Consider the following 24,597-nt stretch of genomic DNA (forward strand, 5'->3'; position numbering starts at 1 on the left):
AATAAATAAATGAATAAATGAACTTAAAACTCTAAGTTGTCCCACATAAATTACTAGAATTGTGTTTCAGCTCATTTAAAATAAGTAGTTTAAGGTAAAATCTGGATAGGATACAGCTGTGGATACACACATCAATATAGCATAATTTTTGTGACACTGTATACCAATAATTAATATTTTTACAGGACTGTGATGGTTGGGTTTACGGGTAGACATTAATAAAATACAATTAATGGGACATTTAATAAATAATATAAATAATTCTCGCTAACTTCTGACAGTAATCGTATCTGATCTAGCAACAACCGTAGTTTAATCATGAATTGGTCACATGACTAAAATGCATCATCGTTTTCCAAAAGCCTCCAGCCAACCATAAATTAAAGGTGAACTTAAAACTACCAAGTTGTTCCAAAAAATGGCAAGAATTGTGTTGTTTCATCTGATTTTAAATAAATAGTTTGAACATGCAGCAAAAATATATTTTTTGAGTAAACAACACACATACTTCAGCCCAACCTGTCAACACACTCATTCTCTCTCTCTCCATCACACAATGGCACAAGGCCACATTCTCCCCTGCATTCTTTGTTTGTGTGGAAAACACTGTTGCCAGGCAACGGCTGAAGCAGAGAGACTGAGGCACACCAGGCTGAAGGTAGAGCTAAATCCGTGAGGCTGAATGTGTGTGAACAGGTATGATGGTGCAGTCAGAGAGAAACAGACGCATTAACCCTCTGTTTTACCTCCATAATGCGGCATATTTCTGTTCTACTCAAATTCCATACATTATTGCAGAACTGCCCCAGTAACCGTTTGAAGAGAAACACAATACTCTTATCATTTACTTACATTGTTGAATTGCAGTAAAGCTGATTTGATGATTGATCTAGAAAAAAAATAAACAGGTGATTTGGTAATGAATTATATTAAAATGTACTGTTTTTATATTGTAAACATGGTTAATTATCTACAATGTTGGTATTGATTTCGACTAACGAAACTGAAGTCAGAATTATTATTCACCCTGTTTATTTTTTCCCCAATTTCTGTTTAACAGATTTTTTTCAACACATTTCTAACCATAATAGTTTTAATAACTCATTTCTAATAACTGATTTATTTTATCTTTGTCATGATGACAGTAAATAATATTTTACTAGATATTTTAAGACACTTCTATACAGCTTAAAGTGACATTTAAAGGCTTAACTAGGTTAACTAGGCAAGTTAGAGTAATTGTATAACAGTGGTTTGTTCTGTAGACAATCTGAAAAAATAGGCTAAAAGAGGGCTAATAATATTAACCTCAAAATGGTTTAAAAAAAATAAAAAAACTACTTTTTATCCTAGCCGAAATAAAACAGATAAGACCGATAAGAAAAATATTATCAGAAATACTGATATTTCCTAATTTCTTGCTCTAATAAACATCATTTGGGAAATATTTGAAAAAGAAATTCACAGGAGGGCTAATCATTATGACTTGTGACATTTGACTTCAATATAAGCGTTCTGGGGTAAAGTCTATATGGGATACATCTGAGGATGCACACATCAATATAGCATAATTTTTTTGACACCGTACAACATGAACATTTTTACAGTACTGTGAGTGTTGGGGTACAGTATATGTTAATAAAATACAATTTAATGAGTAATTTAATAAATAATATAAATAATGCTTATTATAATCACTGTTTTTACATTACTGTGAGGGTTGGGTTAAGGGTAGACATTAATAAAAAACAATTAATGGCAATTTAGTAAATTTATATATATATATATATATATATATATATATATATATATATATACACACACACATATACACACAAAATACCCCATAATGACATTGTGAAGAAAGATTTTTTTTAATTGTTGCAAATTTACTAAAAATAAAAAAGCTGAAAAATCACATGTACAGAAGTATTCACATCCTTTTCTGTGAAGCTCTAAATTGAGCTCAGGTACATTTTGTTTCCACTGATTATTCTTGAGATATTGAAATCAGTTGATTGGACCTGATTTGAAAAGACATACACCTGTCTATATAAGGTCCCAGGGTAGACAGTGCATGTCAAAGCACAAACCAAGCATGAAGACAAAGGAATTATCTGTAGACCTCAGAGACAGGATTGTCTGGGGGCACAAGGCTGGGGAAGGTTACAGAAAAATCTCTGCTGTTCTGACAGTCTCAATGAGCACAGTGGCCTCCATCATTCATAAGTGGAAGATGTTTGAACCATTAGGTCTCTTCCTAGAGCTGGCCGGCCATCTAAGTGATCAGGGGAGAAGGGCCTTAGTCAGGGAGGTGATCAATAACCCGATGGTCACTCTGTCTGAGCTCCAGCGTTCTTCTGTGGAGAGAGGAGAACCTTACAGAAGGACAACCATCTGTGCAGCAATCCACCAATCAGGCCTGTATGGTAGAGGGGCCAGATGAAAACCACTCGCCGCCTGGAATTTGCCAAAAGGCATCTGAAGGACTCTCAGACCATCAGAAACTAAATTCTCTAGTCTGATGAGAGTAAAATTTAACTCTTTGGAGTGAATGCCAGGCGTTATGTTTGTAGAAAACCAGCCACCGCTCATCACCAGGCTAAAACCATCCCTACAGTGAAGCATGGTGGTGGCAGCATCATGCTGTGGGGATGTTTTTCAGCAGCAGGAACTGGAAGACTAGTCAGGATAGAGGGAAATATGAATACAGCAATGTACCGAGTCATCCTGAATGAAAACCTGCTTCAGAGTGCAATTGACCTCAGACTGGGGTGACGGTTCATCTTCCAGCAGGACATTGACCCATAGCACACCGCCAAAATAGCAACGGAGTGGCATCACAATGACTCGGTGAATGTCCTTGAGTAGCCCAGCAAAAGCCCAGACCTAAATCCTATTGAACATCTCTGGAGAGATCTGAAAATGGCTGTACATTGTACAGGTAATGCAAAGAGGAATGGGCAAAAATTTCCAAAGACAGGTGTGCCAAGCTTGTGGCATCATATTCAAAAAGACTTGCGGCTGTAATTGCTGCCAAAGGTGCACCAACAAAGTATTGAGCAAAAAAGTCTGTGAATACTGATGTACTTATGTGTGATTTTTCAGGTTTTTTTATTTTAATAAATTTGCAACAATTTCCCAAAAATGTTTCACATTGTCATGATGGGGTATTGTGTGTAGAATGTTGAGGAAATCAGTTAATTGAATCCATTTTGGAATAAGGCTGTAACATAAAAAATGTGGAAAAAGTGAAGCACTATGAATACTTTCCGGATGCACTGTATTTAATTCTCGTTAACTTCCAGCCACAGCCGTATCCCATCTATCAACAACCGTGTTCTAGTTCTGTATGTGTGTTTGCCAAATAAACACAAGATAGTTTTAAATGGAGATTTCACCTAAAACTCCAAATTTTGTCATTATTTACCTTAAATTAAAAACTGCTTTTATTCTAGCCAAAATAAAACAAATAAGACTTTCTCCAGAAGAAAAAATATTATAGGAAATACTGTGAAAACTTCCTTGCTCTGTAAACCTCATATGGGAAATATTTGAAGAAGAAAGTGAAAATTCACTGGAGAGCTAATAATTCTGACTTCAACTGACTATTGACTATGTCCCATTCATTAATATTTCCCTTGCACTTCCCTCTTTCAGCTGGTCCTTCATCATGCTGCTGCTGGTTGTGTTGCCGCTGCTGCTGCTCCTGCGTGGATGTGTTTGTCAGGCATCAGACGTGCCCGAAGACGTAACGGCAGAGTTCTCCGTGCGCCTCTACCACCAGCTCCAGATCAGCAGCGGAGAGGAGAACATCATCTTCTCTCCGCTCAGCGTGGCTCTGGCTTTGGGCATGGTGGAGCTGGGCGCCCGCGGCTCCTCTTTACAGGAGATCAGACAGGCCGTGGGCTACAGTCACTTCAGAGAAGGTGCAGTCATCTGACGTCAAAAGGATAGTAGATGAGGGCTCGGCTGTTCACTTTTGAAGCTCTAGTCTGTTGGCCAGAACAATGACCAGACACTTTTTACTATTGATTTTCTTTTGGTAACACTTTAGTTTAGGTCACAAACAATTCAGGCTATTTTCTACTGGAGTATTACGTGCACATTATAAAGTTATTAACTGTTTATTAAAGTATGATCTTATTGTACATTCCCAGTGGTGTAAAGTAACAAATTACAAATACTTAAATTACTGTAATTGAGTAGTTTTTCTCAGAAATTGTAATTTACTAAGTAGTTTTAAAAATAATGCTTATAATGCAATAATCCTTAGGTTATTGTATCAATAATCGGAAAAAGGACAGGAGCAAACACAGCACACGGTGGGCTATACTGTGGTGTTGTTGTGAAAATGAACTTTAACCCTTTATTCCCCACAGCAAAATCTCCATCTGTCATTGATCGTCATCTTCATGTCATGATCAATCCCATGATCCCCTGCGCTCCACTAATGTCTGAAGGGAAAGGCGTGTTCACATTTTATCAGATCCGGTACTACATATTTGGTGATGTACCGTGTCGCCCAACCCAACTCGATTCATTTATTTGACTCTGAATCGACTATTTCATTAAAGAATCAATAGTTTTAAACATGCTGCACTTTTAGAGTTAAACCTCAGCTGGATGTTTTCATTCACTTAGTGCTGTTACACACTGCATGAAAGCTCATTTTCAAAAAAAACATAGTAGGGGCTCTTTAAGATCAATATTATTAGCCCCCTTATACATTTTTTATTGTTTACAGAACACAATCAATTGTTTGCACAATCAGTCGTCGCAGTTAGAGCCAGTCATTTTTGGAACACACTTCCTATTGATTTAAGGGGTGTTAAAAATTATTCAACATTTAAATATAAGTTAAAGAAATGCACTGAAAAAAAATTATTCAAAGATGATTCCTTGGATTTACTAAAGTTTTTTTACGTTAAATGGTTGTAAACAATTTATTTGGGTTGAATTTAAACAAACAAATTAAGTTGAACATTATTAAAATTAATTTGTTTATTTAAATTCAACTCAAATAGATTGTTTGCAACAGTTTTGCAGACATCAGTTTTTTCAGTGTGGCTTAAAGCAAATCAAGTTTGTAATCATGTGTAATTCTTTTGTCTAACATTTTAAGAACTCTTATTACATGTTTTATCCCTTTGTCTTTACTGTTTTTGTATGTGTGATAAGTTTTTTGATTTTAGGTTGCCTTTTAAAATCTGGCAGGGGGCAACGGATGAAAATTAGCCCTTGTGGCTAACTCTGGCTTATTTACAGTTTCACTGTTTAGTAATGAGCATTGTCCCTGTTAAATAAAATAAATTCAAATAAAAAAATATTCAGAACAAACCACTAATATACAATGATTTGCCTGATTACCCTAACTTGCCTAATTAGTTAAGCCTTTAAATGTCACTTTAAGCTGTATAGTATCTTGAAAATTATCTAGTCAAATATTATTTACTGTCATCATGACAAAGATAAAAGAAATCAGTTATGAGATATGAGTGATTAAAACTATTATGTTTAGAAATGTGTTGAAAAAAATCATCTCTCTGTTAAACAAAAAAAAGGGGGGGGGGGGTATACAGGGGTGCTATTAATTCTGACTTTAACTGTATGTGTTTTTCTGTTGACCTGCTCCAGATGAAGAGTTCTCTCTGCTGAGAAACCTGAGCCAGGCATTGTCCACAGATGAGGAGCAGTATGTGGTCCGTCTGGCCAACTCGCTGTTCCTGCAGACGGGGGTCCACTTCAATGAAGACTTCCTGCAGCTCATGAAGAAGTACTTCAGAGCCGAGGTGGAGACGGTGGATTTCAGCCAGTCCACAGCCGTCGCTGAACGCATCAACTCCTGGGTGCTCAACCACACAGAGAGTAAGCCAGATTACCGTTTTACTCCAGACAGAGTCCCTGTATTTACTCAAACCATTTTCAGCTTTTACTCAAACGGTTTTTAGTTTCAGAAAGTACTCTTGCACTGTAAAAAATATATCCAGAAATTAGCAGTTTTCCCTATTTTGTGATTCACATTTATGTTTATATATGGTTTTGTATTGCATTATGGGATCTTGATCTTTCTTTCAACAACTTTTAACCTTAAAATGTTGGAAAAAGGTTACTTCTTTTTAAGTTATATATTGTCCGGGTTGGTGTTGTTTATTACAGTACAAAAACCTTGTGATAAACTGCCAGTACATATTCTGTAATTTTACAGACTTCTTTCTCTGTATATTATTTCTTATAGATAATATTATTTCAAACTACTGAAAAGTCAATAAAAGCCCCTTTGTTACTCTGTAGAGTTGAATTTTGACCATCAGAAGTCAACGGAGCAGAGATCAACATCCCATAATGTAATTCACAACAGTAAATAAACAGAAAACACAAAATATTGAAACTATTAATTAACAGATATTTTGTTAAGGTGTGGTAGTAGCACATTTAGAAGCAAATAAATGGCCTGCAATGTTTATCTAAACGTTTTAATCATTCATTCATTTTCTTTTCGGCTTAGTCCCTTTATTAATCCAGGGTCGCCACAGAGGAATGAACCGCCAACTTATCCAGCACATGTTTTACGCAGCGGATGCCCTTCCAACCGCAACCCATCTCTGGGAAACATCCATACACACTTACTCACACTCATACACTACGGACAATTTAGTCTACCCAATTCACCTGTACTGCATGTGTTTGGACTGTGGGGGAAACCGTAGCACCCGGAGGAAACCCACACGAATGCAGGGAAACTCCACACAGAAACGCCAACTGACCCAGCCGAGGCTTCGAACCAGCAACCTTCTTGCTGTGAGGCGAAAGCACTACCTACTGCGCCACTGCGTCGCCTAAACAATTTTTTTATTAAAACCGCAAAATTTTCAGTAAAAAAAAAATAATTAGGCTAATAATTTTGACTTCAACTGTACATTAAAATCACTTTGCAAATTTAATTTAACGAGGACACCAAAATATGTCATTTACCCATTAAATATATACACTATCTGACAAAAGTCTTGTCATCGATCCCAGTTGTAAGAGCAACAAATAATAACTTCACTTCTGAGAACTGCATCCCAATCTTCACAAATACTACAGAAGACCTATTGGAACCTGCATGGACCCAAGATTCTCACAGATACCAGTCAAGTTTGGTGAAGGAAAAATCATGGTTTGGGGTTACATTCAGTATGGGGGCATGCGAGAGATCTGCAGAGTGGATGTCAACATCAACAGCCTGAGGTATCAAGACATTTGTGCTGCCCATTACATTACAAACCACAGGAGAGGGGAAATTCTTCAGCAGGATAGCGCTTCTTATCATACTTCAGCCTCCACATCAAAGTTCCTGAAAGCAAAGAAGGTGCTTCAGAGTTGGCCAGCCCAGTCACCAGACATAAACATAATTGAGCATGTCTGGGGTAAGATGAAGGAGGAGGCATTGAAGATGGATCCAAAGAATCTTGATGAACTCTAGGAGTCCTGCAAGAACGCTTTCTTTGCCATTCCAGATGACTTTATTATTAAGTTATTTGAGTCATTGCAGAGATGTATGGATTCAGTCCTCCAAGCTCATGAGAGTCAGACACAATATTCATTCTGTTTCCACTGCACCATGACTTTATATTCCATACTGTACATTATTTCTGTTAAGTGATGAGACTTTTGTGTAAGCAAAGTCAGACCTTCCTGTCCTAATTAAATAATTAAAAATCAAGGCATGATCATGTTTTATTTTGGTAAAATAAGCGTAATCTAGAGGCCTTTGCCTTTCATATAAGCCACTTCTGATACCAAATGATCAACTAGAAGTCGAGTTATTATTTGTTGTTCCTAAAACTTGGATAGGCGGCAAGACTTTTGTCAGGTAGTGTAGTCCGTTCCTAATCCAATTTAGAGTGATTTTTACTTTCTCTCCTCAAAATGACCAGACGGTGTTAGGAGGAATTACTGTGACTTTAGTGAAGGAGGACACGAGAGTAGATAACGGCAGATTCATAATATTCTGCATGATAATGACATTTCCATTTCCATTTCTGGCTTCATCCTTTGCAGGCGGACTGTCAGATCCCAGCACAAACCCCAGAGCTTTAAAAGAGATGATTTAATGCCGTCTCTCTTTTCTGAGATGGAGAGGATTGTGACACGCAGTGTTTATCTTTCACTCTGGATTTCTGTTTTCTGTGGTTTCAGGCAAAATTCAGAATCTGGTGTCAGCGGAGGACTTCAGCAGCTCCACCATGATCATGCTGGTGAATGCAGTTTATTTCAGGGGCAGCTGGAAGAACCAGTTTAGGCCAGAAAACACCAGAACTTTCTCCTTCACCAGAGATGATGGCAGTGAAGTGCAGACCCTGATGATGTACCAGCAGGGGGACTTTTACTACGGTGAGTGTGGAGTGTGTGGACTAAGGGTTTTCTCCTTCTCTCTCTCTCACTTGTTTGTTTGTTTGTTTATGGCAACATCTGAATATTGAATGCATTATGAACACTGTAAAAAAAAAACTGCAGGGTTCCCACACAATTCCTTCATGTTGTCTCAACGCAAATCGATTAACTTAACTTAATTGATTTTACAAATTTAAGTGGTCTGAACTTTAAACGATTTAGTTGTCCCCTAAAAAACTCAAGAATTGTGTTGATTCAGCTCATTTTAAAGTATAGCTCATTTGAGTGTATACTGTTGACGGCAAAATCTTAAATAAAACAAATATTTTTAATATATCCTAAATTATGTTTAACAGAGAAAATTCCATGCTAATTCCTATAATAATTTTTCTTCTGCAGAAAGAATTATTTCCTTTAATTTGGCTGTAGTAAAAATAAAAATAAAATGATATATAATTTTTAAGGTCAATACTATTAGCCCTTTAAGAATCTTTTAAACATGTATACTGAGTACTGGGTGTATGATTGTATTAAGACAAAAAATCAATCAATTATGAATTTTATACTGTTATTATGGAAATAAATGATATGAATATGTTTAGAAATATTTTCATAACCTAACGGCAAGTACATTTTCTTAAAAAAAAATCTGATTACCTGATCCAGATGTAATCACTTACTGCGCAGCGCTTAATATGTTACATTTATGAAGCTAATACCTTTTTCTTAATCAAATAAATGAAGCTTTTGTAATTATGAAATCACATAAACATTGTAGAAAGAAAGAAAGACACACACAAGTGTATATGTGTGTGTATATATATATATATATATATACATACACACAGTTAAAGTCAGAATTATTAGCCCCCCTGAATTATTAGCCAACCCCCCCCCCCTCCCGTTTATTTTTTCCCCCAATTTCTCTTTAACGGAGAGATTTTTTTTCAACACATTTCTAAATATAATGTTTTTTAAAAACTCATCTCTAATCACTGATTTATTGCATCTTTGCCGTGATGACAGTAAATGATATTTGACTAGATGTTTTTCAAGACACTTCTATACAGCTTAAAATGACATTTAAAGGCTTAACTAGGTTAATTAGGTTAACTAGGCAGGTTAGGGTAATTAGGAAAGTTATTATATAATGATGGTTTGTGCTGTAGACTATCGAAAAAATATATAGCTTAAAGGGGCTAATAATATTGACCTTAAAATGGTGTTTAAAAAATTTCAAATTGCTTTTATTGTAGCTGAAATAAAGCAAAGAAGACTTTCTACAGAAGAAAAAACATTATCAGATATACTGTGAAAATTTCACTGCTCTGTTAAACATCATTTAGTATGATTTGTGATCGTACCAAATCCCCCAATGACTGTTGGGTTTAGGGGTGGAGTTTGGTGACACGCCTCCTTTTTAAAATCGTACATTTTCCATGACTGAATTTGTATGAATTAGCCACTAAACTGATAAAACGTAAAATAGTTATGCTTCCTCATGAGATCAGGCTGGAATATAGCCATATATGTACGGCTGAGTTTTTTTTCAGATCCTACAGAATAACTGCAGGTTGTTACTCTCATTCATCTCTGACAAAGAAAAAGAAAAGGAGAAAGACAGATGAAGGTAAATGTGGGAGCAGGGAGACTCTGGAGTTTATAATCACAGAGTTGGAAAAGGCAATAGTCGGATCTATTAAATGTGAGAAATTGTAAATACTGTATTTTCACTCAGAGACACTGAGTGGTTTTCAGCATTTGAGTTTTTGATCTAAGTGCAAAAACAATCAGGAGGACAACTGAAATTTGCAGAGCACAGAACCTTGGCTTAAAAAAAATCCAATAAAAATAATAATTTACTCTAACAAAACAAACATTAACTGAAAAATGGGCTTGAAATTAAGTCACTCATTTTTTAGTTTTTCCCCTCATTTTTTTAAATTTCCCTAATTTTTTTTTTGATTAAAATTCTCAACTTAATTTTTCAAGTATTGAAGTAATAAAATTGGATTGCCAATTTGTTTGATTAAATATTTTTTGACAACAACAATTTATTAAAAAATGTAAAGTTTTTTTAATAATATATATATATTTAAAATAATAATATTATATATATATATATATATATATATATATATATATATATATATATATATATATATATATATATATATATATATATATATATATATATATATATATATATATACACACACATTTTCATGTACTACTTTTTATGTAATACTACAATTGGGTTTTTTTTTCATTTCAGTATAAGATGTTTTACTATAGTTATTTTTTATTAATTCTTTGTTTTTTACTAAACTACAGTGTTACAATAAACTAAGTGACCTTAAAATAGTTAAAGTCAAATTTATTGGCCCTCCTGTGAAGTTTTTCTTTTTCAAATATTTCACAAATGAGGTTTAACAGAGTAAGGAAGTTTTCGCAGTATTTTCTATAATATTTTTTCTTCCGAAAAGAGTCTTATTTGTTTTATTTCGGCTCAAATAGTTTTTAATTATAACAAAATTATTAGCTCCCTTTAGCAATATTTCTTTTCGATTGTCTATAGCACAAACCATCATTATACAATAACTAATTACCCTAACCTGCCTAGTTAACCTAATTAACCTAGTTAAGCCTTTAAATGTCACTTTAGGCTGTATAGAAGTGTCTTAAAAAATATCTAGTCAAATATTGTTCACTGTCATCATGGCAAAGATAAAATAAATCAGTTATTTGAAATTAGTTATTAAAACTATTATGCTTTGAAATGTCCTCTTTCTATTAAATAGAAATTGGCGAAAAATATACTAGGATATTTATTTTATAAAAATACACAAAAGAAAATAAAATGTTATAAACAAGCACTATAACTGCTAGAGAACTAATACTGCTGAATCTCCAGCTTACTGTACATGCAGCACTGTAGCGTTTAAAGACTCACTGTGCCGACCGTGTTGTCTCTGCTCAGGTGAGTTCAGCGACGGCACCACAGAGGCTGGTGGAGTTTACCAGGTGCTGGAGATGCTCTATGAGGGCGAAGACATGAGCATGATGATCGTCCTGCCCCGTCAGGAGGTTCCTCTGGCCTCGCTGGAGCCCATCATTAAAGCCCCGCTGCTGGAGGACTGGGCCAACAATGTTAAGAGGCAGAAGGTGGAGGTTTACCTGCCCAGGTCAGACACACACAGACACACTCCTTTATAAACCACATTTACTAGAGGAGTCAGGATGTGAGGAATCAACATTTTAACATTTAAGAGATCAATGTTTCCATAAGCAAGTCATTGCTATTGGTTCTTTTTTTATCCTGTTCACCTGCAGTGTAAATTTTTGCAGCAAATCTTTATTTAGTTTTAGTCTACATCTTCTTGACTAGTATGCAATTTAGGTTTATTCATATTTTTGGCCACAATGTATTTATATTTTATTTTGTTTTCAGTTTTTCTCACATTGAAAAACACCCTTTTATAATTGTACAAAAAAAAGAATTTTTGAAATTGTTGTAAATTTTTAAAAATAAAAAACCTGAAAAAAAAAAAAAAAAAATCACATGTACGGAAGTATTCACAACCTTTTCTGTGAAGCTCTAAATTGAGCTCAGGTACATTTTGTTTCCACTGATCATACTTGAGATATTGAAATCAGTTGATTGGAATTTATTTGAAAAGGCATACACCTGTCTATATAAGGTCCCAGGGTTGATAGTGCATGTCAAAGCACAAACCAAGCATGAAGACAAAGGAATTGTCTGTAGAAACCAGGCTGAGGAAGGTTACAGAAAAAATTGCAGCAAAGTGAGCACAGTGGCCTCCATCATCCGTAAGTGGAAGATGTTTAAAACCAGCTGAGTGATCAGGGGAGAAGAGCCTTAGTCAGGGAGGTGATCGATAACCCGAAAGTCACTCTGTCTGAGCTCCAGCGTTGTTCTGTGGAGAGAGGAGAACCTTACAGAAGGACAATCATCTGTGCAGCAATCCATCAATCAGGCCTGTGTGGTAGAGTGGCAGACAGAAGTCACTCCCCGCCTGGAATTTGCCAAAAGGCATCTGAAGGACTCTCAGACCATCAGAAACTAAATTCTCTGGTCTGATGAGACTAAAACTGAACTCTTTGGAGTGAATGCCAGGCGTTACGTTTGGAGAAAATCAGGCACCGCTCATCACCAGGCTAATACCTTCCCTACATGGTTGTGGCAGCATCATGCTGTGGGGATGTTTTTCAGCAGCAGGAACTGGAAGACTAGTCTGGATAGAGGGAAAAATGAATGCAGCAATGTACAGAGACATCCTGAATGAAAACCTGCTTCAGAGTGCTCTTGAGCTTACACTGGGGCTACGGTTCATCTTCCAGCAGGACAATGACCCAAATCACACAGCCAAAATATCAATGAAGTGGCTTCACAACAACTCGGTGAATGTCCTTGAGTGGCCCAGCCAGAGCCCAGACCTAAATGTTATTGAACATCTCTGGAGAGATCAGAAAATGGCTGTACACAGTCACTTCCCATCCAACCTGATAGAGCTTGAGAGGTATTGCAAAGAGGAATGGGCAAAATTCCCAAAGACAGGTGTGCCAAGCTTGTGGCGTCATGTTCAAAAGACTTGCGGCTGTAATTGCTGCCAAAGGTGCATCAACATAGTATTGAGCAAAGGCTGTGAATACTTCTGTACGTGTGATATTTCAGGTTTTTTATTTATAATAAATTTGCAACAATTTCCAAAAAGTCTTTTTTACACATTGTCATTATGGGGTATTGTGTGTAGAATTTTGAGGACATAAATAAATATAATCCATTTGGAATAAAGCTGTAACATAAATAAAATGTGGAAAAAGTGAAGCGCTATGAATACTTTCCGGATGCACTGTATATACAAAAAGTAAACAAGTCAACTAACAAACATCAAACAAAAAATGCTCCTGCTGTTTTGGTTATGGTAATTATTCAAAAGTGACTTTTATCATCCAAATTAATACATAGTACATGAATTAAACTTTCAATCAATCTGCTCTGTCCAAAAATATGTTCGTTTCCCCTCATTTATTCCATCTCATTTATGATTTATCTGTACATTTAATTTGTCAATTATTATAACAAAAAAAGTTGGTTAATTTTTTTTTACTACAATTTAGTCTCGTCTTTTGTCATCAACTAAATTGCATAATGATTGTAGTGAATGCTAGTATCTAATGATAACTACTCATTGTCCAGTCTACATCTCGTCTTAGTCATCTCGTCATCATTGTTTTGTTAAAAAGTTTTGTTATCACTATGATTACCCAGTTTATTGATTACATTAAGAATTACAAACTTTGTATTACATGTTTTCTAGTAAGTACGGGTTTTCTAAAATGTTATTTATAAATATATAAACGCGGCATTGTTTAACTAAATGCTCTAATTTGCATACATTTCTAGCACAAATGTCTAAATACTGGAGGAAGTCAAATTCAAAATGATTGTTTCTTCTTTTAAAATTACTGTATAGAATCAAAAGAAAAAATATTGCTTAAGGTGGCAAATAATACTCACCTTAAAATAGTTTTAAAAATGAAAACTGCTTTCATTCTAGCCGAAATAAAACAAATAAGACTTTCTCCAGAAGAAAAAATATGATAGTAAATACTGTGAAAAAAATCCTTGCGCTGTTACAACATCATATGGGAAACATTTGAAAAAAGAAAAATGAAAAATCAGAGGAGGGCGAATCATTATGACTTCAACTGTACTTAAATAACGTTACAAGTGAACCTACACTTACAAGGAGTACATTAAAATAATAACAAATCCACATCATTACCTCTCTTAACACTTTTGCTTTACATTCATCCGCATGCAGCTGTTGTATCTGGATGAAGTTCACTCTGACTCGATCTTTGGGGTCATTTTAGATTCAAGGTGGAGCAGAAGATTGATCTGAGAGAGTCTCTGCAGCAGCTGGGCATCAGGAGCATCTTCAGCAAAGACGCCGATCTGTCGGCCATGACGGCTCAGATGACAGGTAATCGATAGAACAAAGCCAGCGGCCTGAGAAAACACACCAGTATTCTGCTCACGTATCCACAGATGCTCAAAATGAGACTGACAGCTGAAGGACGGCATGATTTAACCTTAGAAAAACACAACACTGTGTGCAAACTAATGACAGTGAATAGGAAAAAAAAAGCAGCTCTTTCAAAGAATGAATGAATGAATGAATGAATGAATGAATGAATGCCTATATTAATGTGGTAACACTTTACAATAAGGTTGTATTAGTTAATGTATTTACTGACATGAACAAACAATAAACAATACATTTATTGTACATTAATTACAATATTTCTTCACGTTAGTTAGCATTAGTAAATGAAAATACAGTTGTTAGTTTGTTATCTCAAGGTGCATTAACTAATGTGAACAAACATGAATTTGGATCAAGGGTGTAGAATTGGCATGAACAGAGGAGATGTGTCCCCACCAATATCCACCAATTACTGAAATTTAATCGACTTCAAAAATAAATGAATGCTCTGTCAACACTTAGTAACCTACACATTGCACAAAGTTAAGTTCGCTACGAGTCCACCGTCATACTATTAACCAAAGCTGTGCAATTAATCAAAATTCGGTTTAGATTGATTATCAAAAACAATGAGTGAAGTTTATTTATTAACTAATTTCCAGAGGATCACCAACACAATCTCACGGCAATTCGTAGCTTTTTTTTTGTGGCTAATTCGAACGAATTCGTACGATCTAATTCGTACAATTTAGTACGATTTGCTCATCCTCCAATGACGGTTGGGTTTAGGGGCGGGTTAGGTGCCACGCCTCCTTTTTAAAATCGTACCATTTCGTACGACTGAACTTGTACGAATTTGTACGAATTAGCCACTAAACTGTCAAAACATAAAATACTTACGTTTTCTCGTGAGATCAGGCTGGGATCACGTGCTTATGATTGTTCTCAGCTGTTCCCGCATCAGCTCATGATTGATTCTCCTATCTGATGATTTCTAACTCACTATAAATAACCTGAGTTTCTTATCTCAATATCTTTGTCTTGAAAATAATAAGCAGTGCCTACAGGTTGAAGGTAAATATTGGAGTAAAGTACCGATACAGCAGTAAAAATGTACTCAAGTGAAAGTAAAAGTATGCATTTTTAAAACCACTTAGCAAAGTACAATTCCTGAGGAAAAACTACTCAATTACAGTAATTTGAGTATTTGTAATTTGTTACTTGATATGATATGGCTAAAAAGTGGTCATAAACGAATTTTCTCAATGCAAATAAGTAGCAGCTTGGACCCAGAAACAGTAATTCATATGTCATGACTTAACAAGCGGATACCGTGGACTGTGGGGGAAACCAGAGCACCAGGAGGAAATCCACGCCAACAAGGGGAGAACATGCAAACTCCACACAGAAATGCCAACTGACCCAGCTGGGACTCGAACCTGCGACCTTCTTGCTGTGCTAAGCACTGAGCCACCGTGTCACCCACTTCTAATTGAAAACTTTAAATTTGTCCTAAATAATAAAATATATGATTTAAAAGTATAGTAAAATAACCTTTTTGCCTTTTGAACGGCATGTTTAATGATTTTTACATCCATTATTTACATTGCTTAAAATATTATTTTCTGCGCATGCAACATTGTCCTCACATGCCTTTTTAAATAGAATTAAGCAAAAACTATGCATTTTATTCAGTTGAAGTGCTGCTATTACTGTGTGGCTTTTTAAATTATTATTATTTTCCTTTCAAGTATCAAAGTAAAATACTAAACCCATTTTTCTGTTCGATGTTCATCTTTTACTGTTGAATTTGTCATTTTTGTTTTGATTTCAGCATCAATTGTGCCTTTGAACCTATAATCTGTGAATGTGTTGTGTTCATTATCCAAATTATACAGCGCTCTGCGTCTCTGATTACAGCAGCTCATGAATAAATGTAAATAACGGTTTATTGTGTGTTTGTTTGTGTGCAGACGGACAGGATCTGTTCATCGGAAAAGCTGTTCAGAAGGCCTATGTGGAGGTGACTGAGGAAGGGGCTGAAGGGGCCGCGGGATCAGGTATTCACACATATACTATAATATAGTCTATGAGCAAGTCCAGCATTATGGATGTGACATTGGCACTTGTGTGACTTTGGTAAATCCAATTTAATAGTTTGAAAACATTGACAGAGACATATATCGAGTGTTTTTACAGTACTGTCAAATACAGACCTACTCAAAAAGCTTAGATAGGGTTTTGCTGTTCAAGTGAACTTAATTTTTTTTCATGGCAAGGTTGACATTTGTATGGAATTGCTCATACATTACTCCAGCTATCTCTATTCTCATCATTTGCATTCTAGTTCAAGCCATTTGATCAGAGTTTCTTAGTTTTACCTTCTTTACTGTCCCTCTCTCTGTAGTAAATTGCTTTGAGACTGCATCAGTACACTGATACAGCTAAAAGCGCCCCCTTCTGTTCAGTGCTCAAGGCGCTTCCGGTGAACTTTCATCCCATTATAAAATCACCGCAATTAAGACATGATTTTTATAAAATAAATGATTTTCACTGCATAACTGATATGCGGTATAAAGTGGGTCTCAGACCTGACAAGAAGCACTGCATTAAATGACATTGTGCCGCGCCATGTCCTTAAAATATGTCAAATTATTTTACCTCAGCATTTCCAATGGAGTTTTAGCGCCCCCCTCTTGGTCCTGCCGGTGTTTGCGTTTAACTGGTTTTCATTTCGTTTCACGCTTGAATAACTAAATAATGCTGACGTCTATTTAACGGATTATATTTTAATTAATTTACGCTATCGATGCCGTGAAGGGAACTATGGAATTGAAAGTCACAAACCTTTCACCGGAAGTTTATCACGAGACACACTAGCTGTGCACTAAAATAGCACATTGCGGTTTACGGAGGTTGATGGAGTCATCTTCCTATTAGTTGATTGGTTGGATGGTTGATTGAGTCATTTCATATTAGTTGATATATTATATAATATATAAATGCAGAAGACTAGTTCTGCATTATGTCGGCACAAAAAAGGAAGAGCAGTTATGAAAAGCAATAACAAATATATGTCACTTTCTAATATCTGTAATCTTAACACAAACACAAATGTTAAACCAACATTCAGGGTACCCCCGGGATCCTCCATATGAAATTCAAGGCTTTTTAAGACCTCTTTAATACCATTTCGAATGAAATTCAATGCCAACTTCATACCCATTCCGGCAAAAGTATGAGAGGGAAAATGTCAAATCTGTATACATTTTAAACCCCTAGAAAATAATTATGTACAAGTGAGCTACTTGAATTAAATAAAACATTTTATTTCAATGATCAGTTTTTATTTAATTATACACAACCGTGTGATCGTCCACCCATTAGAGAATATGAAGGTCCAACTGCTTACTTTGTCATCTTATTGAGACTCTTGTCAAACATGAACACAAACCTGTTGGCCTTATTGACCTGCTCAGTCAGTTCTTTAGTTATAAAAGAAGCCAATCCGAATTTAGTAATAGATGCAGTTTTGTTGCTCCACACGAGACTGTAGCTGCAACCTCGAAGTCAGGAAACATGGTTTTGAAAACCTCTGTAATGTTCTCATTCGATGTATAAGACTGGTGCTCAGAGATTGTTTTAAAAACCCACATCACCTCTGCCCGCAGAGTTGGTGTTGAGGCACAGTAAGAAAGGCTATTCCTGGCTGTGGTGGCAATGCTTCCAATGTAGAAATGTCTTCATTACTGATAGCCAAAGCGGTTTCAGCAGTCGAAGAGGTCTCTGGTGCACAGAGCTGCACAATAGGTGGATGCGCTGACGAGCAGCTACACACGGTGTGTTTGGCACCCCTCATATGGGAGTGCAGGGCCGTAACACCCATCGTCGATAGCTTAACCAAATTCAAGGCCTTAATTTGAGATTTATCAAATTTAAGACTCTTTCAATGCTTTTAAGGGCCTACTCACACTATGCCATCCGAACCATGCTCAGGTCCATTTCCCGGATCGTTTGAGAAGTGTGAGTGCTCTGAATCGGGCTCAGGCACGGTTCACTTGGCCGGCCCTGGCCCAGTTGTAAGAGGTGTGCCAGAGCGTGGTTCACTTGAGCTTTGGCGGGGTACGCTTGTGTGTGAGTGCAAAATGTGCCAAAGCACGAAACTGAAAGTGAGACGTGACTTTTAAGGGACTGTTTCATATGCGTTTATTAATTATTCTTTCTTCAATAAACAACAAACTGTCGTAGTTTATTGATGACGCAGACCTCTCACTGCACGAAAGCTGCGCACCTTCAGCAAGGGAGGTTTTTGACAAATTCCTACAGCACGAGGACTTTATGATTGTTTATGAGCGTCAAAAGTGACTGATCTGTTCGGCGAAATATTTGACTGCGTGTCTGCATATCAAATGACTTAAACGATGATATAACTGAAGAAATCTCCACTGTGCTGAGCGAGAGGGCTTCTGACCAGCGCATCGTTGATGACGTAAGCGTGCTCAGGTCAGAATGTAATGTGAGTGCGGGCCGTTGGGGGAGATGGGTGGGGGGACAAGCGTGCTTTAGCCTGGTTCAAGGCAACTGTATTTTTCATGCAAATTTGAGATTCTGGGATTTTTGGTTTTTTCATTAAGGATATTTTTCAAGTCTAATGTTTTTACTAAGTGACATAGCCTATTCGGGCGACATGGGCAGTACTGGGTTGCAGCTGGAAGGGCATCTGCTGTGTAAATATGCTGGATAAGTTGGTGGTTCATTTCACTGTGGTGACGTCTGATGAATAAAGGGACTAAGTCGAAGGAAAATGAATGAATGAATGAATATAGCCTATTCATAATGTGCCTGAATATATACAGTATTTCATTCTAAAATACCAGAACATTAAGATTGACTTTAAAGCCAATATAGAGGAACTTTGGCCTGTAAATTATTGTAACATAACGACCTGTTATATTATTTAGTGGGTGTAGATTACATTATATAGCTAATTGACGCCCATGTAACTGTTGTCTATGCCTACAGGATATTGTAAATGTACATAAATATCAATGTTTATTTGGCTCTGTCCTCCTGCAGGTATGATCGCATGACCAGGACGCTGGTGTTGTACCCACAGGTCATGGCTGATCATCCCTTCTTCTTCATCATCAGAAACAGAAAAACAGGTAGGGTACACCAACTCACAGCTACGTCTTGCGTTATTAATAATCATTTTGAAAACTTTTGTCATGCAAAAAAGCAAAGTACGTTTCTCTCGTAGCGGTTCAAGTTCTCACTGCAAGTGAACCAATGCAGGGTTTGTTTGAAAGCGTACTGAGACCACCACTTCAAGCAGGTCTCCTTACGCTTTTTTGGTCTACACCAGAATACAATTGGCCCTTTCACGCCTGCCCAAATGAACAGCAGCAAAAAAGCTAACAAATTCTGGGATATTTTAACTAAACTAAATGAGGCAGGTGTAAAAGCACCCTAACACGAGTGAAACACTAGTGCTGTTATTTTGGTCATTTTGTCCTCTCTAAATGTATTAGTTGTGCTGTTTCTATATTCCTTTCTTTTGTTTTCCCTCAGGATCCATCCTCTTCATGGGTAGAGTTATGAACCTGAACTCATCGACCCCTTCGACAACAACTTTGACATGTAAAAGTCCAGCAAACGCAACGTGACACTGAATTCATGCTTCTCATCCACGAGCCGCATCCTCACCGAAACAAACCAAACACCGCCATGGTTTTATAAGCGCACCAGAAAATATTATACGAACAGGATATTTATATTACAAAAAAGTGATTGTGTTTTGATACTGTAAGCTTAAGCGCACCAGGAAACCCAGAGCTGTAAATATCTGAAGTCTCCATCACGTCTTACTCCACACCAGCGTCATTCAGTCCTGTAACTCCTCTAATGTATATTTGCTATTGTGTTCCGTAGAGAAACCTTGATATTTATTGCAAGAATGTGTGCACTTTTCTATATATAGACTCACTTAAAGGCAGAATTCATCCAAAAGATAAACTAATTCTCTCATTTACTCATCCTCAACTCAAACTTGAGTTTCTGATCAACACAAAAGAAGATATTTTGAAGAATGTAGGAAACCATTGGTAGTTTTTGTTAATGCTATGGATGTCAATGGATTTACACATTCTACAAGATAGTTTCTTTTGTGTTCAACAGAAGAAGGAAACTCATGAGTTTGGAATAGGGGTGTAAAGATCAACCGCGACTCGAAAATCAATTCAAATATGAAAAAATACTATAGTAAAAAATGAACCGTAATATAGTACTTGAATATGTAGTCACACTGCACTTTGATGTCCATTCAGATGCATCTGAATATGCCAGACCGGAAACTCAAGCTCATGCAACAAGTTTTGCATGTCGTTGCCTTCCAAAGTTCAATCTTGGTGATCTCTGCCCTGCAAATTACCATTATGTAAATGCATGAGACTAATAGAAGATCAAAATGGGACCTCTCTGTACAGAAATTTAAATATCAAGCAATCGCTTGTATTTATCAGTGTGGCATCATCTTACTGTATGTTAAAACTTTACATGCAGTATGTAGTGGTTGAACTAGGTATTACATTCCAAATTCAAAATATTGGGTATAGTATCGCATATACAGGTTGCCAGATTGACAAAACCAACTGGAGCGAGTGTGCCTGATGATAGTGATGACACTGCAAGCTCATGCGTCAAGTTTTGCATGTTGTTGCTTTCCAAAGTTCAATCTTCGTGAACTTTGACCTGCAAATTACTTGAAGAAACATGACCACTCTGTACAGAAATATTAAATATCAAACAATTGCTTGTATTTATCAGTGTGGCATCATCTTCTTGTATGTTATGGGCGCTGCATGTAAAACTTTAAACTTTACATGCAGTATGTAGACTCGACACCTAGTGGTTGAACTGAGTATTACAGTCCAAATTCAAAACATCGGAGAGGGTTTTTTTTTTTCATCCAGCCTCTCCTCCCTCAACATGACGCATATACAGGTTGCCAGATTGACAACACCAACCGCTGCAAGCTCATGCGACAAGTTCGCATCTTTGACCTGCAAATTTGCATTAGGTGAATGTTTGAGACCAATAGAAGATCACATGAAGAAACATGACCTCTCTGTACAGAAATATTAAATATAAAAGCAATTGCTTGTATTTATCAGTGTGGCATCATCTTCTTGGATGTTATGGGCGCTGCATGTAAAACTTTAAACTTTACATGTAGTATGTAGACTTGACATCTAGTGGTTGAACTAAGTATTACAGTCAAAATTCAAAATATCGGAGAGGGTTTTTTTTCACCCATCCCTTCTCTCATTATGATGCATATAAAACAGGGGGCCGCTGGCTGGTACAGGCCCTATGACAACATTTTTAGGGTGTCGCGGATGAAAGTGAATAGCAGAAAGGAGGTTGTTTGGTGGTTCCCTAATAATATCTCTGGTTGCCCCCAAAACGGCGTGGGGCCCTTAAAATCGTCGTAACTTTCCCCCTTAGCGGCGCCTCTGCATATACAGGTTGCCCGATTGACAACACCAACCGGAGCAAGTGTGCCTGATGATAGTGACAACACTGAAAGCTGCTAAATTAATGTTTATGTTTGTAATACTTATATTATTTGCTAATTAAATTACCACCTTGGGGATTTTTATAACTGAATCGTCGTCTCATTTCAGAGAGTGCTATTGTCCTCTAGAGGTTGCATTTTTAATCATGGTCGCATAAATAGAGACAGCCTTCATGACAAATTAAATATGCTGTTTTCCACTGAGGCAACCTGGGGTGTTGAGATTGTAAATGGGTAAACTGGCAGTGGGCAGGTTATAGAGGCCAAAAAAGCTAGACATTGTAATTCAGAATTCGAAGGAGGTAAAAAACTGACTTAGCATTGTTTTTCAGATAAACAAGTGTGTTCACTTAAGATGTTTCTTAAATATCTGCAAAAGTTGTATTTTTATGCTTAAGAGCAGTATTTCCCAACCCTGTTCCTAAAGGCACACCATCAGTACACATTTTTGACCTTTCCTGAATCAAACACACCAGAATCAACTCATCAGAACATTAGAAGAGACCTCAAAACCTGAAGTTAATGGGTCAGATAATGGAGACATCCAAAATATGTACTGTTTGGTGGGTCTCTCAGGAACAGGGATTGGGAAACCTTGCTTTAGAAGAGTCAAAACTTACATAGAGCACCTTTAAGTGCACAGCATGATGTGAGAGGTGCTTTAAAAGGCATGAGATTTGAGTATAACCATCACACACGTCCATCAAGTGTGCGTTTATGTGTTTATTAAAGCAGAATATTGGAATGGACACATCTGTCCGAATAGAACTGTCACGCTGTTTATAAGCGCCCCCCTACTGGCAGAGAGTGAATCTACATCTCTTTCAGCTCGTCTGCCGTTTCGTTCAGATGTTTTGTGGGTCACACTTTACTATAAGGTTCCATTAGTTAATGTTAAAATCAAAATCGAGGATCGAATCGTGAGTTGAGAGAATCTTTACATCCCAAGTTTGGAAGCACTTGAGGGTGAGTAAATTTTCATTGCTTTAAAGTCTTTTAATTCTTTCCCTCTCCACCTTTGTTTGGTTTTGTACATGGCTGAAGTACTGCTGACATACTCATATGCCTTATTATATAAATATGAGTTTTTGATTTAATAAAGGTTGTGAATGTACAGGTAGTGGAGACTCAGGAGGACCGAGGGAGACTGCATTTGGTATAAAAGATGTAGAAAAAAAAATACCAGCTGTATTCTGTTTCAGAAAATAAAGATGAATGTCTACGACTTGTCATTGTGTGCTTTTTTTAGCGACAGAGATTACACATTAAAGCCATTGCAAATAAGAGATGTTCTCTCAGCCACACTTTATGTGTCCAAAAACAGAATTTGTTGAAAACGATAAGACAAAACTATTTAAGCAACTGTTATGTTATTGAAAGACTAATTGTGTTATTTCTATTATTTTTCATTATTATTAGATTCAGTATTATTTTAATGTTATGTTTTACAAATTGTAATGTTTAGTCATTTTTATTGTTTTTATGATTGATAGATAGATAGATAGATAGATAGATATTAAAACTACAGATAAAATGTACATTATATATATATATATATATATATATATATATATATATATATATAATACACACACTTACCTGCCACTTTATTAGGTAAACCTGTCCAACTGCTTGTTAACACAAAAATTCTAATCAGCCAATCACATGACAGCAACTCAATGCACTTTGGCATGTGGACATGGCCAAGACGATCTGCTGCAGTTCAAACCGAGCACCAGAATGGGGAAGAAAGGGGATTTAAGTGGCTTTGAACGTGGCATGGTTGTTGGTGCCAGACGGGCTGGTCTGAGTATTTCAGAAACTGCTGATCTACTGGGATTTTCATGCACAACCATCTCTAGGGTTTACAGAGAATGGTCTGAAAAAGAGAAAATATCCAGTGAGTGGCAGTTCTGTGGGCGCAAATGCCTCGTTGATGTCAGAGAATGACCAGACTGGTTCCAGCAGACATAAAGGCAACAGTAACTCAGATAAGCATTCGTTACAATCAAGGTATGCAGAAGAGCATCTCTGAATGCACAACACGTCCAACCTTGAGGCAAATGCCCTACAGCGGCAGAAGACCACACCAGGTGCCCCTCCTGTTAGCTAAAAACAGGAAACTGAGGCTACAATTCGCCCAGGCTCAACAAAATTAGACAATAGAAGATTGGAAAAATGTTTCCTGGTCTGATGAGTCTCGATTTCTGCTGTAACATTCGGATGGTAGGGTCAGAATTTGGCATCAACAACATGAAAGCATGGATCCATCCTGCCTTATATCAACGATTCAGGCTGGTGATGGTGTAATGGTGTGGGTGATATTTTCTTGGCACACTTTGGGCCCATTAGTACCAATTGATGATCATGTCAACACCACAGCCTACCGGAGTATTGTTGCTGACCATGTCCATCCCTTTATGACCAAAGTGTACCCTTCTTCTGATGACTGCTTCCAGCAGGATAACGCACCATGTCATAAAGCATGAATCATCTCAGACGGGTTTCTTGAACATGACAATGAGTTCACTGTACTCAAATGGCCTCCACAGTCACCAAACTCAATCCAATAGAGCCGCTTTGGGATGTGGCGGAACGGGAGATTTGCATCATGGATGTGCAGCCGAC

The 24,597-nt window shown here is 36.8% G+C and overlaps 1 protein-coding gene across 1 annotated transcript in view; it reads left to right on the forward strand.

Moving 5' to 3' along the window:
* Positions 1–3,673: 3,673 nt before the first annotated feature.
* The window catches only part of LOC130245351 (neuroserpin-like), a 32,191-nt gene continuing 11,267 nt past the window's right edge, over positions 3,674–24,597 (forward strand). Inside the window, exons 1-9 of the mRNA XM_056478019.1 lie at positions 3,674–3,929; positions 5,638–5,868; positions 8,185–8,379; positions 11,360–11,564; positions 14,281–14,390; positions 16,367–16,453; positions 18,016–18,082; positions 19,470–19,558; positions 19,965–20,055. Of these exons, the coding sequence (XP_056333994.1) occupies positions 3,674–3,929; positions 5,638–5,868; positions 8,185–8,379; positions 11,360–11,564; positions 14,281–14,390; positions 16,367–16,453; positions 18,016–18,082; positions 19,470–19,558; positions 19,965–20,055 (1,331 nt within the window). The remainder of the gene's footprint in view (positions 3,930–5,637; positions 5,869–8,184; positions 8,380–11,359; positions 11,565–14,280; positions 14,391–16,366; positions 16,454–18,015; positions 18,083–19,469; positions 19,559–19,964; positions 20,056–24,597) is intronic.

This window comes from Danio aesculapii, chromosome 18 (genome assembly GCF_903798145.1).
Source record: "Danio aesculapii chromosome 18, fDanAes4.1, whole genome shotgun sequence".
NCBI classification, from domain to species: domain Eukaryota; kingdom Metazoa; phylum Chordata; class Actinopteri; order Cypriniformes; family Danionidae; genus Danio; species Danio aesculapii.